Raw genomic sequence first — 18,020 nt, 5'->3', positions numbered from 1 at the left:
ACCAGGCATGTGAGGAACCACCCGATATCAACTTCATAGAGAGGCTGTAACACGGGTGTATCCGCCCCTGTAGGTAGCATTATTACACTACGACCCAAGATGCAGCCTCTATGATCGGAGATGGTGGGACTTCAAGGCAGCCGTGAACAGTTCGGGTCACCACCCCACATTTCCGTGTGCCCGGTCGAAAGGCTGATTTCAGAGGAAGGATTCCTAGCCCCTCAGAGATTGAAACCCTAAGATGACGGTACAGCCAGTGACTGCACAGCTTCCTCTCATAGGTTTACTTCGCATGCGGGGAGGTCCATGAATGCGGCCTTGCCAGCTTGTCACCGGGCATAAGGGCACTACCTGACTTTAAAGTGCGGTTCACCAATATCGAACGCACACAAATGCTCCGGCTGCCGAAGGAGCACCTCATTTGTGGCTTGAATCTCGGCAAAGCAAGGGTCGAAGGTATGGTCCATACATTTGAAACAAGCGTTGACCTGAGCACAAGGGATCTGACCCGAATACGCGGTCATGGTGGTTTGAATCAAGATCGCTTCTTTGTACTTCGCTCAGGCGAAAACGTTCGTGAGTCTCTTGGCTGGAGACGTAAACTGAGTAGTACTGGCTTTCCACAGCCTCGTACTATAGTTCTTACACCAAAGACTATGTTCGGCTGGGACATGTTATCACGGAAGCTGGATTTCGATTGTTACCAAGCTCACGAAGAGCGCCACGTCGAGATGTGTCAACTCTGTGAATGTCAGTAGTGCGGATAGTACAAACCGCTTTTCGGGCGTCATTTTTCGCCAGCTGTCAGAATATGCTCTCCGCAAAACCTGCACACAATGAAATCTATCTAAATGTGGCTTGGAAGCAGAAACGAGTTGATAGTAATGGCTTGGCGTATCAAAGTAGAGTCAACTAAACAGCTACATGATGAACATCTCTAACATTCAGAGATTATCGCCGGATCACCAAATTGCCCTCACTGTTGACTTGATTTTCTCAGCTCAGCGGCCTGAGCTGGAAGACAAGTTGGAAACAGAGGGCGTCACTGGTGACTGCTTTTGGGGTCCTGTTGACTTTTCTATCTAATACCTCATGCAGTGTAACCCTATGGCATTCCCTCGTGTGTTTCGCCACATTAGGAAGCGAGGTGACTGGGGTAACAGGCCCCCCGACGGAGTAATCTGTCTGTTCAGATACACACCTGCGCCACAAGTCGAGCCGAGATGGGACAAAGGATCGTTGAGAACCTGAGATTGAGAGGCAATTTATGCCAATGTGCATGCGGCTGGGTTATATCATTGTGTACTAACTCTGCACCATTGGTCGAACACTGATCTGAATATTGTTTTCACAAGCGTAGATTACCCCCATGTTTCACGGATGTAACCTCAAGTTAGGCCCGAATTCGAAGGATGAACTGGGCGGGTCCGGAGTTCCGCACGCACCGTCTCCAGGGTAAGATTTCTACCTAGCTGCCGTGACCTGCATTATATGCAGCGTGCCATTCTGTGTTTGAATTCACTAGCACGGCCAGAATGCTTTCTATTTGCCAAGCTGAAAGCGTCCGTCAGTAGTTGAGTGCTGATGGCTTTGAAGTATCGAGGCAGCCTAGCCTCAAGGTTTGCTAGAATACTGTTCGGTTTATTTTTGCAGCGAACCCCACGTTTGACCAGCTGTTTCTACTTGGCAAAGATCGACACGTCTATGAATCTTGCCGTGTAAATGGGGCCGTCCAAGGACTCCATGCCTTTGAAGTGCTCCTATTTTGTAGACCTGGTACCAAGTAGACATTATGAACATTGACGTCTCTCTCTTGGAAGCACCCAACGACCTTTTTGAATCGCAGCCCAGAGTATACTGCCCCTCGCGGGCGACAGGGCAACCGAAGAAGCCACCAAGAAGCTAGCTTGGAAGTCCTCCAAATATGAGATTGCTCGATCATAAGCTTCTAACCAGACGACTCATAGGCCCCTCATCATCCAAAGTATTACAGTACTATATAAGATTCTCCAAGTGAAGAATTGGCTTATCGCCCCGCTGGGGCTGAGGGACCTGGTGGCCGTCCACGTGTGATACCCTGTCTTATGGAGCCTCGAACCCAGAATTACGGACTCCCCTGCCAAGCGATGAACTCGCGTAAGTAGTCAGATCAGTTTCCGGCACGAGCTTCGAGAAATGCTGTATGTGATCGTGACTTTGCTGTACTCGGACCACTCAGCTAGGCCCTCCAACCTACACTTGGTGTACACGAGTAGATGTGAAGCCGGGGATGCTTCCGACATAAAACTGGCAACATCGGCCTGTTTTACGGCTGTGGCAAATAGATTCTCCAAAGCACCATCGCAATAGCCGAGCTGATATGCAAATGAATTGTACAACAAGTTACCCCTACAATTTGGATAAAGTTGCTGGTTTAGACGGCTGTCTTTGCAGCCGACAAAAACATCAGTGAGATCTCGAACTTCAAAGGCGCTTTGAGGTGCCATGATCACAACAAATCACTCATTGGGAAACAAGTACTCTTTCTCACTGGTCGTAGAGAAATGAATCTCAGGTGTAGTCAAACGTAAGTAGTTGCTTTCCTACTCCGAGATTATAAGGACTTTGATTCCGACACAACATGAAGGTCTTACGAAAAGTGTTCCCGTCTGCAGGTATGTCTTTTCACCAACCTCAACATACCAGTGGAATTCTGACTCTCAGTAACAGACAGAGATCCAATTGAATGATGGCTTTAGAATTTGATATCGATCTGAACTCTTGCTCTTTTTATAGTAGCACGGGGTGTCCAACAATATGATGAATATCGGAGCCGCTCCTCTGAACATGTATGATGAGGGTGTGATAACATTGATAAAAATACAAGACGAAGATAATATCTCTTCGTCTAAACCGAAAATAACCTTCCATAATTCTAGACAATCTCAATTCGTAAAACGGGCAGGCTATGCTGTGAGTGCCATTTCCGGCTGCGCCCTAACAGTCTTCCAAGGGCATGGTTGAAGACAGTTGTTCCCCGCAGGATGTTACAGCGGCCCGTCGTACTGGGAGATGAAGTACATGCGACAAGTGACGAAATTGAGAAAAACGTTCAGTTGTCTCTGACAGGAGTGGTAGGCGTCACTCTGCTATGCGTTTGCTCATGTGTGTCGTCTGCCAAAAGGGATCATCTTCGTAACCCACGATTGCGAACCCCTGTCGTTCCCAGAACTTGATTGCGCCGTCCAAGAAGGGGTGGGTATGCAAGTATAGTGTTTTGATTCCCGTTTGTCTTGCTCTTTCTTCCAGCATGGTCATCAATCTAGATGCGAGCTTTGCGCGGCGCCAAGCTGGGTTGACGAACAGTCTTACGACCTCGACAACGCCTTCGCAACCAAGTCCAAGCTTGGGGAATCGGTCATCGTAGGCCAGGTAGCCGACAGTTGCAATAAGCTGGTCATTCGAGTAGGCCGCAAGAAACCATCCGTGAGAGGAATCTATGAATCTTTGCTGAAATTTGGCAAGTTCCTGTTGCGCATACTGATTCTGCGATTCTATATCCAGCATCGGAAACATGACGAGCCGACCCTCTTTGACGAAGTCAACGATGGCTGGAATATCAGCGGGTTCAACAGGGCGAATAGTTATGTCCATGATGTTGGTTTGTGGCGTTAACACAAGGAAGTCCCAGTGTTACGTAAAGGGTGTGTCTTATATGGACTCGGAAAAGTAGCGATGTGTTATGTTTAGAAAGTTCGGGTATGGTACCGGATATTAATTTGAATAGAAATTTTACGTACTCCATATCTGTTCTGTATTCGAACTTCGGATCCGGTGACAGCGAGATCGGCTTAGGTTTTGTAAACTTGCTCATGCCCCGCAATAGAGTGGAACCTGTTTGCTTCGTGGGTAGGAGCCAAGACTTCAATTTGCGAAGCCGGAATATTCATACTGCCAGATGTCAGCTAACAAGAATGGTCACTATGCCTCTAAAACGGCTACTCCTCAACTCAAATCCAGGGACGTCTATAATTATTATAAGCAAAGGTTGAAAGGAGTATCTCATGAACTTTTGATACTCTTACGCCTATAGTGTTGCGCCGCGCTTGTTCGAGGTTAAGAGCTGTGAAAACTCGACTCTCAGTTCGCACATTTTTCACACAAACGTAGTTGCGAATGTTACCACAGGCCAGATGCTCTGTTACATTAAACTGAATAGCCCCACACTCATGAACTCTACTCTATGCCGATCCGTAGAGAACTGATTTAATAGCGTTTTGGTCGACATTAGAACCACACAAAAGAATAACACTGGTTTGACCGGCAAGGCCTTGTGCAACCTTGTTAAAACCTGCAAGGGCAAGTGCAGCCGAACCCTCGACAATCATATTCTCTCCAAATGCCATCGTCCTGAGAGCGGCCGAGATCTCGTTTTCATCACACTCGATGACATGATCCACAACAGCCTTGGCAATTGGAAGAGTAATTGTGTCCTCGTCAAGGCCACCAGCCACAGCCTCAGCTAACGTGGGCAGATGCTCTGTCTCAACTACACGACCGGCAGTCATAGACTCGGCAAGTGCCTTGGAATTTGTGGCAGAAACACCGTAGATCTGAGTGAGCGGACTGAAGGCTTTAATGACTGATCCAATGCCGCTAATAAGTCCGCCTCCACCCATCGAAATGAAAATGTTGTCCACTTGGCTGCACTGCTCGAGTATTTCTAAGCCAATCGTTCCCTGTCCGGCAACAATGTCAAAGTCGTTGTAGGGTGAGATGTACGTAAAGGCACCGGATGCAGCAAGCTGCTGCGCATGCTGCTCGGCCAACCCCGTTTCCTCTCCGTGTAAAATCACGTCGATACCGTAGGATTTGATCTTCTCCAGCTTCGCTTGGACAACAGTCTCTGGAAGGACCACTGTAACGTCTCGAGATAGAGTCTGACCTGCGCACGCGGCACCGATGCCATGGTTTCCAGACGATGCGGTAATCAAGCGCCCTTCTACTCCAGGGGCCGACATCTTGGACATGGCGCCCCGTAACTTGAACGAACCCGTAAGTTGGAAATTCTCTGCTTTGAATAAGACTTTGGATCCGTCATCTTTGCCCACTACTTTCGCAGGAATCAGAGGTGTTTGGAAGATGTGGTTCCGGATACGATTTCGAGCTTGGACAGAAGCAGCTGCCGTTTCGAAGACTGATTTAGACATGATGCTGTCTTTTCTGGGGCTTATAAGAGAGGTTAATTCAATTAGGTTCGATATGAGAATAGTAAAGAAAACTCAAAAGCTGTCTCTGGCTTCTTTTCGTCGCTTTTTGTTCAATAATTTTATGGCGTTCAAGAGGTTTTGAGAGTTACACGACTCATTTTAAACCTGCTCCGGATGAAGATAAGGATCGCTTCGACCCACTCAATGAGGAGTAAATTCTTAAATCATTGGCTAGAACGCATATTTCCTCTATTTCGGTCTAGCGTGGCGCCCTTCATTTGTCAATCGCCACTTCATCCCCTGCAAAGACAAGATTTCCATACGGACATCGTCACTAGTTTGACCTCAAGATCCAATCCCGATGCGCGTGAATGACATTCCTTACGAAAAGCAACAAAAGCAACCGTCGTGGTGTTCAATTGAAGCAAGAATTTGACGGTGGGCTTGCAGTCATGGAGGGACCCAAAAGGCGACGCACAGGCTGTACAGAGTGTCGACGGAAGAAGTCAAAGGTGTGTGAACACGCTCTGTTAGCTAGGCGTTGAACTCGGATATGGTTCAGTTTCTAGCCTGGCACGTACTAACAGCAGGTATTTTAGTGCGATGAGAAGAAACCAGTCTGCTCTCGCTGCTTAAAGTACCCTAGACTCTGCTGTTATGAGCTAAATGTGAAAACTACGGCATTCAAAACACCCACGCCATTGTCCCGACAGGTAGGTCGTTACTTGTCTTCTAAAGATTGCATTTACAGGGGTGAACACGTTGTACTTGAACATGGAGAGCAAGCCCGGCTCACTATTATTTTGTTCTAGACTCCACCACCACCTAACCTTCCTGTCTCTAAGCCATGTCAACTGGCTACTCACGAATGGATGCTATCACCTCCTCAGTCACCCGGATCAGTGCTGCATGACTACAGAATGACACCATTTCCCATGGTTCAATCTCACAAGTACCGATTTTACTTCCATCATTTCATCGCGCATACCGCATCAATCTACTTCCCACTTCAGCCGGATTCTTTGCTCAGTTTTGCCATACCAGTGGCAGAAAGCAGCCCCCCAATGCTTACGGCAATATTAGCCGCAAGTTGTAGCCATCACTACAGACTAAAAGGAAATATACACTCAAAAACTTCTGCGATGGAAGCAACAGGTCAATGTCTTTCCAGTCTCCGCGCAGCGATCATGACCAGACATTCAGGAGGCGAAAGTGCGACATTGCTTGTGACTTCGTTGATGCTGGCAACGACAAGTTTATGTGCGGGAGACACATCTACCTACCGAAAGCATCTCAACGGCGCTATTAATATCGTTCGCCGAGATGGCAAGCGGCATAGTACAGATGCTTTATGGGCCCTCGGTCTCAAATGGCTTGCTCAGCTGGTCCTGATGAACAGGATTTCCGGACTGCCCTTGCCTGTTCAACAACGAAAAGGACATCTCGACTGGATACAACTTCTCGAGAGCATGCCAGGGCCTGGCCATATTGATACAATAACTGGCTTGTCCCTCGACCTGGCCACAATACTAAACCAAGTTTGCGACTTGTCTGATTCAAACTCTCCTAAAGTAACAGAATTAGAAAACGCGTCACAAACAGAGAGCGATGAAGAAAAGAAACAAATACTTCAGGCCAACATACTCAAAGCCCAGTCACTCGAGACGCTCTTGCTATACATAAGAAGCCAAACATCTTCACCCGAGCCAACAGAATTCTCGACGGAACTAGATTGTACACACAAACTTTTCATCAACGCAACGCTTTTATCTCTCTATCGACGCTTTTATGGTCTACCCAAGAGCCATGAAAAGGTTCAGTCAGCTGTTGAATCTATCCTAGAATTACTTCAGAAGATCGACCTCCATTCTAAAGTCAATGTACCACTCTTATGGCCACTTCTTACAGCGGGATGCGAAGCGATGACAGAAGCCCAACGATCAATAATCGCCACGAGAATGATAGCAATGGAATCACACGGACTGGGCAATTGCAAGATTGTCTACGGCTTTATGACAGACTACTGGGAACGTGGGAATGATACGCAATGGGAAACTTTCGCTAAGCAGATGGGTGTTGATTTGGTTTTGTTCTGAAGCATTGCACGTGTATTACCAGACTGGTTCAGGACATGGAAGAGTTTGATAGAGCTAACCTATTTCCTTTCACCATTGTAGTTTCAATGCTCTCTTTTAACAACAGAAGATGAACGGCAAGTTATGTCCTGATGTAGTTGGGTAACCATTGTATTTCCGGTTCACTTCAAGAATTGTGAAAATCTTGTTCAGGAAACATCATACATGGCATTTGCCCAACTTTGCTTAACATGATTATCCGGAAAGCACAAAGTGCGCTCCACTGAGTCAAATGAAGATAGCGATTACTCGAGAAAACTTGGAGAGCACATTCAAATAGATGGAAATTCGTCAACAAAAAAGTATTTAAGCCGCTGAAATTCATTATCTCGTTTAAGTCACGCGCACAGCTGCGGGATCACCGATGTAAAACGACATAGTTAGAACCTGCTGCATGTGATTTGCAACTTGGACATCGTGCTTCAGCAACCTCCATATCTCCCGTTACAGAGGAGCTTCTTCAATTTCATCGAATTTCTGAGCCAACTCCTTGTTCAGACCAGATGGTTTTGACCACTGCCAATTTGCACTGATGTTCTTGTTTGTCTCCACCTTACTTGGGATTGCGTGGTGCTGCAGTTGGAACTTTGCCTAACTATTTCACAAAGAAGTCAGTGCGAAATCAACAATCCGAAGAGATACAACCAGACATAACGTGTTGACCAAAACCTCCATCTACACATTTTTTGACGACAATGGTGTATGCAACTTCTAGCTGAAGACAATAACAGCCCAGCACAAGTATGGGTCGTTTTTTTGACAGCATGATACGTAGATAGCGAGAACGAGAACGAGAACACCTACTGGAAACTGGATCCCGCGGACACCGTAGTGGTAAGGTCTACTTCTACTCGGGTGCAGGGGAACGAGAATACGATTGTTCGGGCCTGCAATGACAAATACTGAGCGCAGATCTGGGGTCAGCTAATTGCATTAACGCCGACATGAAAGCCAAGTTTCGTGCAATAATTATTCATATTGCAACACAAACAGTTAGCGACTCTTACTTCAAAACCGATTACCCGCCAAGAGCAGCGTGATCCCATTTTTCTTTTAACCCTAGTACTGTCCACGTCTGCGAGTTCAGTGGTTTTCTCACTTAAGACCAACGCCCTTCATCGACGCCCTATAGCAACGATCGAATCGACTACAGGCACAGAATTAGCCTCCAATTCATCGTCGCACTTAATTTAGTTCCGATACAGTTGGGCATCGACTAACAAAACACTTGATTACTAATCTTGGAATACCGGATATTGCTTGGAGTTTCTTATTTCCTCCCTTAACTTTCTGACAGGTCTTTGTGAATGGGCATGGGCGGCGGACCCCCCCAGATCGTACTCTCAACCAAGCAACGCACCTGAACCAACCCCTCGGTCTTCCACCAGCAAACGAAACGCCTCCTCTTCAAATTAGATCATACCATGACGCTCATTAGAGTAGCAATCGTCGGCCTTGCGTCGTCCGACAACACGTCTTGGGCAAGCAATGCTCACTTGCCTTATCTACTGTCCCCAAAAGGTCGTGAGAAGTACCAGATTGTCGCTCTCTGCAACTCTAGCGTGGAAAAGGCACGTCACGCCATCAAAGTCTACGATCTACCAGCTGAGACCAAAGCGTTTGGCGACCCCGGAGCCCTCGCTAAAGATGAGGATGTCGATCTGGTTGTCTGTTGCACGCGCGTTGATGTGCATTACAAGACAATTCTCCCCAGTATCCTTGCCGGCAAGGCAGTTTACCTCGAGTGGCCGCTTGCTCATGATGTTAAACATTCCCAGGAGCTCGTCGAGGCTGCACGTATGGGCATAGGCTCGACTATTGTCGGTTTGCAGGGACGAGTCGCACCTGTTTTTGTCAAGATTCGTGAGCTGCTTGAGCAGCAACGGGTGGGCAAGGTGGTTAGCAGCGAGTTCAGAGCTATCGACAGCCCTACCAAACCCGATATGACCTTGCCAGTTGACTTGAAGTACTTCACACAAAAGGAAGTAGGGGGTAATCTCTTCACCATATACTTTGCTCACCGTAAGGTCATTTGTCTTTCTTGATTCGCCAAAATCCGCTAATTAATTCATTCGGCTTGCAGTGTGGGATCAGGTCCAGCACGTGCTTGGCGAAGTGGAAAACCTCACGTCGCATTTTCAAATCCAACACCCCAACCTCAAAATAGTAGACCCCTCTACACGAGCAGTCCTTGAAACGGTTCAATCCGACGTTCCAGATCTTATCATTGTTGCTGGAACAATAGTCGAAAGCTCTAACATTGCGCAGAAAACGGCCACGGTGTCAGGCCACTTCCGCTTCGGTGCCACGTTTCCAGGCGAGCCTCGTTTAAAATGGTCCATCAACTGTGAGAAGGGTGAGATTCGGCTAACGGCTGGAAGCTCCCTTCTACAGGCGAGGGGATATGATGAACCTGTGGTTCTGGAAGTTTATGAGTTTGGGACCGGCAAAATCGAGGCTATCGAGTGGACATGGAGTAATTGGCAGAAAGACTTGCCCATTGCTGCAAGGAGTGTCGCTGAACTTTATGAGCGATTCGCTGCTAGTTCAGGAGACGTGCCAACAATTGAGGATGCGTTGCATCGACATAAGCAGCTCGAGGTTATCTCGTTCATTGCCAATGGCATACCAAAATGAGTGAGGGAAGGCTAGGAAAGTTGGTGTCTGAAAGATGGCTTAATCTGACGTGTGATATAGCCAAGTGAGCTCGGAATAGGACACTGCTTCACTTCACTATGCGGATGACAACTTCGAAGTTCCGCATGAGTTTGAATTGCAATTGCTCCTGATCGATTGATTCCAAGGCACATTCCCTGTAAGAACATGCCGTTGAGGCGGGGAGATCCGGTTTCCCCGCACGATCCTCCCGGGCGTATGCAGCCCCCAATGACCTGAACAGTGCCCCTTTCGGCAGGGCAAGGCTAGGAGCGGTTCTTCGATTATAAGGCCGGAAGGGCGCCAGTTGACAAGACGAAAGGGGTTTATGGCCTTTGGCTAGGGACATAAGATAAACTGGCTGATCTTCAAAGCTCTCGACCTCCTCTTCGGCTGCTTCCTCACTCAAAGCAAAAGCTTCCAGGCAGCATCAATTCAACCATCAAAATGACTAACCCAGACTACATTCTCTACTCCTACTTCCGCTCCTCCTGTTCCGCTCGCCTTCGGATTGCTCTTAACCTCAAATCCATATCTTACACTACAATTCCCACCAATTTGCTCAAAGATGAGCATCTGTCCTCTTCTCACAGGGCATTGAACCCTTCAGCTACCGTACCTCTCCTCGTAAACCACTCCGAAGCTGACTTCAAGGTCACCCAATCTGTCGCTGCGCTCGAGTATCTCGACGAAACACACCCGAACTCTACCCCTCTCCTCCCCAAAGATCCAAAGACTCGAGCTGTTGTTCGCAGCCTAGTCAACATTGTGTGCTGCGACATTCAGCCAGTCACCAATATGCGCATTATGCGGAGAGTGAGGGCACTGGGAGGTAACGCGGAGCAGTGGAACTGCGAACTCATGACGGACGGGCTAGCAGCTTATGAGGCTGTTGCGAAGCAGTGGGTGGGCAATTACTCAGTGGGCGATGAGATCTCCATGGCCGACATTTGCCTGCTCCCCGCCGTTTGGAATGCCGAGAGATTCGGAGTAGATCTGAGTCAATACCCGGTTATTGGGCGGGTGGTTGAGAATTTGAAGGATCATCCTGCGGTCGTGAAGGCGCACTACTTTAACCAACCCGACACGCCAGATGAGCTGAGAATCAAGTAGAAGTCTCTGTATCACAAGATCTCTGCAATCAATGTTCCGTTATAAAAGCAAAGCACTTTTTTCCATTATCGTAGTGGTAACGCTATAGCTCAAAGTGATTCACCTGCTACAGATCCGGGACTCTAAAAAAGAGGCAGCGCAGCCTCAATCTTGCCCGAAACTTCACCAAAACCAACCAGCGCGCCTTCCTGGCCGCTCCAGCCCCGAATTACCAAGGTATCACCGTCCTGCAAGAACTTGCGCTCCTCGCCGCCGTTCAGCTTCACTGCCTGCTTGCCTCCTTGTGTCTGCTCGAGAATGCTGCCCTCTGTGCCAGACTCGGTGCCGGAAATTGTGCCGGAGCCAAGGAGATCACCCGGTCGCAGGTTGCAGCCAGTGATGGTGTGGTGAGCAATCATCTGCGGCCAAGACCATAGCAGATTCTTGGAGTTTGTTCGGCTAATCGTTGTCTTGTTTCCGTTGGCAGCTAAAAAGGTTCCATGTCAGCCTGCGTCTAAGCGTGATGACTATCGCAGTTCGCACTGCGGGGCAGGGAACTTACTGATCAAATCGACTTCCAAGTCAACACCGAGAACATTGTTCTTCTTGCTCTCGCGGAGGTAGGGCTGCAGCTCTGTCGAGTTCTCGATACCGGCCGTCTTCGTGGCTTCAAGCGCGTCTGCTAGCACCACCCATGGGCTAATGCTGGTTCCCAAGTTCTTTGACGTGAACGGTCCAAGAGGAACGTACTCCCACGCCTGAATGTCGCGAGCGCTCCAATCGTTCATCAAAACGTAGCCAAAGATGTGTTGCTCGGCTTGGTCAACCGGCACTGGCTCACCGAGCTTGTTTTCCCTGCAAAGGAACATGCCCATCTCCAACTCCAGATCCAGTCGCTCGCACGGCGCCAGCACGGGCACCTTTGGCTCTGCTTTCGGGTCTTTCAGGATCTGGCCCCACGGCCTGCGAATGGGCGTGCCGGAGACGACAATGCTGCTCGCACGACCGTGATACGCCACTGGGAGATGCACATAATTGGGCTGCAACGCGGCCGCCGGACCACGGAAGAGGACACCCACGTTGTAAGCGTGATTCTTTCCGGCGTAGAAGTCGGTATAGTCGCCAATGGCAAGCGGCAAGTGGTTTTGGATCTCAGAGAAGGGAATCAAAGCCGTCTTGCGCAGTTCAGCGTTGTCCTTGAGCAATCCTGCGTGCGGGGTGTTGTCGCTCAAGATGGACTGGAGGTATGACCGCACTTCCTTGTGAACAGGTCTACCAAGCGCGGCAAAGTCGTTCAATGTAGTCGAAGAGAAGACAGAAATCCGCTCTTGAATTGACGGCAGAGCATGGAAGCCGCCTGCCTTGGCGAAAGCTTTCAGGTCCAGCGCATGTTCTCCAATGGCGATAGCAGGACGATGAGTGGCATCTGACTTTGTGGAGATGATACCAAAAGGAATATTCGCCAGAGAAAAGTGGCTTTTGGGGGAGACGTTGACCCAAGATTGAGAGCTAGACATCGTGACGGTTGTGTTCTTGTTCAAACGGACGATGAAAGAATGTATCCTCAAGCTGCAATTTGACATCAAATTGGAACTTTCCTGGTTGTGAGGTCATGTTTGTTTGGGACGGCTGGCGCAGGGACGGCATTCCGCAATTCCAATTCCGGCGCAAGCCGAGCGGAAAAGCAAGGAAGCCGGGCCGCCGCGGAATGGGTGCTGCGGGGTAGCTCGGCCCCGTGGCGGGGTAGATTTGTATGGGCAAAGCCGCGACTAGGCGAACTTGTCATGGCGGCTTACGTTTCCACTACTGTAATGACTGCATAACTCTGCAGCTTTTGCCTCTGGATAGTTGCCATAGCAGTATACTTCTACGAGAAGCAAGTACGACAAGTTTGGTCGCAATGTATCCCTTCCCTTCCATTGGAACAACAACAGCGTTCCCTTACCGCAACTGTGCTGGGAGGTTTCACAGGGCCTCGCTATCTGGTAGCCAGAAGCAACTGGGTTGAGCGAATGACATGTTAGCGTTTTCCACACGAGACATATCAAAAATTCAAGCCTGCACTCTTCACCGTGTTACTTCTCTTGGGAAGAACATGTAGTTGTATTTCGAGACCAAGTTGTGTTTAGACACCCGGGCTGGGGCCTGACTTTTGTGGTAGTTTCCCTCGAATAGCATGTCCGCTCTGGCTCATGCAAGAAATCCAACAGCTGCAATTGAAGCAATACGAGGTGAACTGTATGAACAACAGCTTTTCCAACGCACAGAAGACAACCTCGTGTACCAAGAATGGGATTCTTTGATGACATTTCTAGGCTCAATGGGTCTAAATTTTGATGGCTTTGGCCTTAACCTTGAGTTATGGTGCGACTTCCACAGGAGCTGCAGTTCAATACATTCCATTTCAATGATGGATTTGGTTGATTAATGACATTAATCTGCTTGAAAAATTGTGGCTTCATTTGCTACACGTGACTCTTCTGTTTTTCAAACCTGCTACATCTACCTCCTCCAGGTATCCTTTTCGGATCACTCCAGTTTTGTCCGTTTCCCTACTATTGGACCCTACTGTTCTCAATCGATCTCCACCGTCGAATTGCCCCTTGGCCCCTGATAGCTGCTTTACAGCTGGTGCGGCAATTCTTAATCTTACAATGCCATTTTCTTTGCGTTAAGTTCTAGTGATGGGGTCCAGTGCTTTTTGTTCTCGACTCAGCAGAGGATTGATTACTTGTTTGATTATGGACTTCTGGCTCTCGCCAGCTTCTATGCTGCCGTGACAGTAGCGGCATGGTAAAGAGGCTCTTTTTCTAAGGCAAATAACAAAGCCGACGTATTATTGAAGTTGAGCACATGAAAAAGAATCAACCGCCCCTCCATGAAGCGGGGACGGTGCAGGGAAGAACAAACGTTAGTGCCAAAGCCGCAAAATCGCTGGCTATGTAGATAGCATAACAGTCGGAAAAGCAACTAGCCAACGCATAGCCAAAATCGATGATTAGGACCCAATATGCATAAGAGCCGCTGTGAGAACAGCCCAGTGTAGTAACCCTTGCAGTGGGATTGTCCAAGCAAACCGCCACAGGCAAACGCCAGGGCGGGCGCCCAGGTGAGGAGCACGGCAAACTTTGACTCTGAAGTAGTAGGTGTTACGGAGCCGAGCCAGTATGATGAGGATCATGCTGATCTCAAGAGCTAGAAAGGGAGGGGATACAGTCCAAGTGCGGGGCTAAACACCATTGCTGTGATTGTGAGAGTGGATATAGCTAGTCTACCGAACTGTTCAGACGGTCTATGATGTCTTGACGAAGTATGTACCTGTATTGCCCACAAGCTGTCCCCACCTTTGGCAGCAGTCTCACGTCTTTCCGTGAGTTGTATCGTCGGTGGAACGAGGCAAAGCCTTGGCCAAGACAGTTGACTGGCGTGGTTTTTTTAATCATGAGGGAAAAGTATCGCCACAAACGAAGTCACAATCGCAACCATGTAAACGCCTGTGTCCTGGAACGTCGGAAAAGCTGGCTCAGTAACTAGAATTGGTTAGCCAATGCTTGCCTTGCCAATCAACATGTGCCATCACCAAGTCCCTGAATGCAGACCCCGTCAAGAGACCGATGTGGGTTAGTAATGCCCACCCAGAACCCACCACACCTCTATGCTGACTCTAACGATGATGCCTAGGATAGAAGAAAGTAGTCCGCCAATAAACACCTACTAACAATACCCAGGAATCTTAGGAAGCTTTTCTACTATGAGATACGAGATGCTGTTTAAGTCGGTGCTGATCAGGTAGAGATTCTTGCTGCCGAAAGACTCTGACCAAGGGAGAAAGACAATTTCAATAAGTCCTTTGCATCGAAAGACAGTTTGAGCGTATATGATGTAAATCTTCTCACATTGGTACGAACATACGGATACAGATTGTAAGGATTGGACTAATGCCAAGATCGCGGTGTATGTGATCATCCGTTCAAGTCGACAGGGCCCCAGTTTCTCTAAGCCCAAAAGCCCAATTATCCTAGTCACTTTTTGTCCAAGTTCTAGGTTATACAGAAATAATTCACAAGAAAAATGCAAGCACTAAATAGGAATAATATGGTGTACGTTATTTATGAAATTAACTTGTACCTCTAGTATAACTAGGATAGAGATAGGATAGGTGTATTGTCCATCTATAGGGAGTAATTCTATGAGTTTAATAGAATGGAAGCCCCGATTGGTCATCTCGCATTCGACGGGATACTAGCCTCTTTCAGCAGGCGCTAGTGCAAACACATAAACATTTGCTCTGTTAAAGAAAACACGTGCCTAGTTACAGGTGGGTTTATGAGCTAACGGGCATCCACGCCAAGATGGCCGCCATTACTAACCGCCCAGAACATCGAAAGAGGCGACTTCAAGTCGTTCACTCCACCTCGCCTATGCATAAAGAAAGAGAAAAAGCAATCCAGCCTTTTGCGAAACGACTCCATAATCCTAAATCCGGCGTCTAATTGGCAGGTCACGATACGAGGGGAAGCATCTCCTGCCAAGTTAGGCAATGCCAACTAATTTACAGTTGTGGTCCTCGAATGCAATACAATCCTTCCGCTCAGGGATAATTCCGAACCCTCAATAGGTTTGTATTGAATGAGAATACTATATATATGCCGAGTCTCAATTGCTATAGAAGCTTTTACTGTTCCTAAGTACAGCAATCCTCTCCCAGATCAAGAGCGTCATCTCTTCAAAAACTCTTTTGTTGTCCACAAGGTCTCTACCCAAATTCATCATGAAGTTCTCCATCACCGCCATGGCTATGGCCATTCCCTCTACTATGGCCTGCCTTACCTTCTCCGGTTACACCATTGGCGACAATTTGAGATCAGCCTGGATCGTTGACGATGGTCGGGCTGTGTGCGACGCGGTTTGGGGTGTTGGCAACACTGGAAACAGCTGGCTCGTCACCTGCCAGCCCGGCTATGCTTTGGAGTTCCGCAAGGATGGCCGTTGGGTTGGCTACGACACCCCTCATGGTCGTTTCACCTGGAACCAGGATGTGAACGGCCCTTCTAGCGGATTCAGCTGGAACATCCGCATGTTCTGTTAAGCAGAGGTATGTTTGATCCAATCTTCTGTTATCGGTAGTCTTTGTAGATAGTATCGATGCTGACTATTGTTTCTAAGATGGTAGTGGATTATGAAAAGCTATTCCCATAGCAACCGACTGTGGATAAAACACAGTTTACCAGGCAAGATCAAACCATCAAAGTGCTCTGAGTACGATTGCACCTACGTTGCCAGATTTAATTCATACTCAAATTAATAGAAAGCCATAATTTCATACTCCATGTGCTACAGACTTTGTGCCCTGAGGTGTTTGTTTTGGCTTAGCTGCCTTAACCACCTAGTAGCGGCTATGCCTCAGTAGTTTTTGCATTGTCCCCTACTTCTACTCCGCTTAGACTTGAGCGTGATGCTTTCTTCAATTGTTCTAAAAGACTTGCAAATTGAATCCCGAGTTTCTGTATGTGAATTACACTTCGTATATTTGCGAGATCAAACAATTGTGTCAAATAAACGCTCACCAAAACATGCTTCACTTCAGAAAGAGACTGTAACACGTCCCATTGAGTGGTACTACACTCTGGTCAGACGGACTGTGATTCAACACATGCTTCCGGTTGTTGACGCTTTTGTCTGGGTAACAGACAGTTAAAGTTGGCTTCTTCGCATTGTTGCAACATTTAGAAAGCGAAAAAAAAAAAAAAAAAGACATATTGTAAATGTCGCTAAAAACAAACTTGTGCAGGACAGGGACAATCCAGCGGCTGAAGCCAGTTTGCTTAGTCGTAAACATCTCCCATGATAGCTTGCAAAAGATAGTAAAGTGTATTAATTGTGCTATAGAAACTTGATTCATGTCAGTTAAATTCCATATTGGCTCAAAAGTCGCTGAAAAACAACACTCCTTTCTCAAGAAGAGGCAATGTACTGAACCGTGATGCCCCTACTCTGTAAAATACTCTACCCTTGGACCAACCTCTTGCTCAAGAACCAAAAATAATTACTATGAATCACGGATATAGGTACTCCCGTTCGTACTGGTGTATATACTAAGTGTTTAGATGTAACGAGCAAGAATTCTGACTTGCCTAACTTCCCCGCGAGCTCGTCACTGCCCCTCATGGTTGGGTTGAGGATGCCCTTCCCAATGTCACTTTTACAATGATTAGGGTAGGTTGCTCTGTTAATGATATCTTTTGATGTATTTTACTGACAAAGGCTATGGGGCGAGAGCTTCCTAGCGTTGGAAGCTCACAAGCTATGCTTTTGGAGTGTCGAAGAGTTCTCGGACAAAGTCAAACTTTCAATTCACATGGTTTAGACCTTGCAACTGTTGATGCAGCCAGATATAGGCTGAAGTTGCAGAGTTTATTGAATAGTTGGATGAAAGCTTTCGGAATACAGTCCTTTCGGCCTATGATCCCCGAGATCTCAGCAACATTTTCTTTCAGGGAGTGCAGCAACGTAGAAGCTTTGTTATTAGCTTCTTTTTCCCGAGTATAATAGAGAAATACTATGGAATGGTTAGCCTTTCTCTCAAAGTATTTCCTATGGAGCCGATGTCTTACAGCCTTGAATACCAAAGGAACTTGGCTTGGCGTTTCAGGAACACATCCTTGAGAGCCGTAAGTCTATGCTGTTCGAATCAACGTAGAGAGTAAGGCAAACGGAAAACATGGTCATCTGCGGCGTCTCGATACCGCAGCTGCATTGCTTATGCAGCCTTCCCATGGCTAAACGTCGAGTTTGGCGTGCGTTTTCATAGCGACTGTAACCCCTGAGAAGATCCTTTTTCGTCTTAGACCTATGGGAGGGCCTGGCTTCTCGAGATTAACGCTGAATCCCCAAGGTTCCGTGCTCAAAAGCTGGTTGGGTTTAGCGACGGAGCCGTCACAGGCTTATA

The 18,020-nt window shown here is 47.7% G+C and overlaps 7 protein-coding genes across 7 annotated transcripts; 4 read left to right on the top strand and 3 right to left on the bottom strand.

Moving 5' to 3' along the window:
- Positions 1 to 3,120: 3,120 nt before the first annotated feature.
- On the bottom strand, positions 3,121 to 3,633 carry CTRU02_206574 (acetyltransferase; the record flags this gene model as incomplete). The annotated part of the gene is made up of 1 exon (XM_036730181.1): positions 3,121 to 3,633. The coding sequence occupies one exon, from the start codon at positions 3,631 to 3,633 to the stop codon at positions 3,121 to 3,123; it is 513 nt and encodes a 170-aa protein (XP_036578154.1).
- A 587-nt stretch (positions 3,634 to 4,220) lies between these two features.
- On the bottom strand, positions 4,221 to 5,189 carry CTRU02_206573 (threonine dehydratase catabolic; the record flags this gene model as incomplete). Its single annotated transcript, XM_036730180.1, has 1 exon — positions 4,221 to 5,189. The coding sequence occupies one exon, from the start codon at positions 5,187 to 5,189 to the stop codon at positions 4,221 to 4,223; it is 969 nt and encodes a 322-aa protein (XP_036578153.1).
- A 371-nt stretch (positions 5,190 to 5,560) lies between these two features.
- CTRU02_206572 (C6 zinc finger domain containing protein) lies at positions 5,561 to 7,285 on the top strand (the record flags this gene model as incomplete). Its single annotated transcript, XM_036730179.1, has 3 exons — positions 5,561 to 5,701; positions 5,789 to 5,902; positions 6,002 to 7,285. 3 exons carry the CDS (start codon positions 5,561 to 5,563, stop codon positions 7,283 to 7,285), a joined length of 1,539 nt encoding a protein of 512 aa, XP_036578152.1.
- A 1,463-nt stretch (positions 7,286 to 8,748) lies between these two features.
- Positions 8,749 to 9,961, top strand: CTRU02_206571 (oxidoreductase family protein; the record flags this gene model as incomplete). Its single annotated transcript, XM_036730178.1, has 2 exons — positions 8,749 to 9,346; positions 9,408 to 9,961. The coding sequence occupies 2 exons, from the start codon at positions 8,749 to 8,751 to the stop codon at positions 9,959 to 9,961; spliced, it is 1,152 nt and encodes a 383-aa protein (XP_036578151.1).
- Positions 9,962 to 10,426: 465 nt separating this feature from the next.
- On the top strand, positions 10,427 to 11,092 carry CTRU02_206570 (maleylacetoacetate isomerase; the record flags this gene model as incomplete). Its single annotated transcript, XM_036730177.1, has 1 exon — positions 10,427 to 11,092. The coding sequence occupies one exon, from the start codon at positions 10,427 to 10,429 to the stop codon at positions 11,090 to 11,092; it is 666 nt and encodes a 221-aa protein (XP_036578150.1).
- A 122-nt stretch (positions 11,093 to 11,214) lies between these two features.
- CTRU02_206569 (fumarylacetoacetase) lies at positions 11,215 to 12,588 on the bottom strand (the record flags this gene model as incomplete). The annotated part of the gene is made up of 2 exons (XM_036730176.2): positions 11,215 to 11,558; positions 11,634 to 12,588. The coding sequence occupies 2 exons, from the start codon at positions 12,586 to 12,588 to the stop codon at positions 11,215 to 11,217; spliced, it is 1,299 nt and encodes a 432-aa protein (XP_036578149.2).
- Positions 12,589 to 15,842: 3,254 nt separating this feature from the next.
- Positions 15,843 to 16,160, top strand: CTRU02_206568 (uncharacterized protein; the record flags this gene model as incomplete). Its single annotated transcript, XM_036730175.1, has 1 exon — positions 15,843 to 16,160. The coding sequence occupies one exon, from the start codon at positions 15,843 to 15,845 to the stop codon at positions 16,158 to 16,160; it is 318 nt and encodes a 105-aa protein (XP_036578148.1).
- Between the last annotated feature and the right edge of the window lie 1,860 nt (positions 16,161 to 18,020).

Source organism: Colletotrichum truncatum, assembly GCF_014235925.2.
Source record: "Colletotrichum truncatum strain CMES1059 chromosome Unknown Contig_0003, whole genome shotgun sequence".
Taxonomy (NCBI): domain Eukaryota; kingdom Fungi; phylum Ascomycota; class Sordariomycetes; order Glomerellales; family Glomerellaceae; genus Colletotrichum; species Colletotrichum truncatum.
Note: the sequence above shows the minus strand (reverse complement) of the source record. Positions and strands in the feature narration are given on the sequence as shown.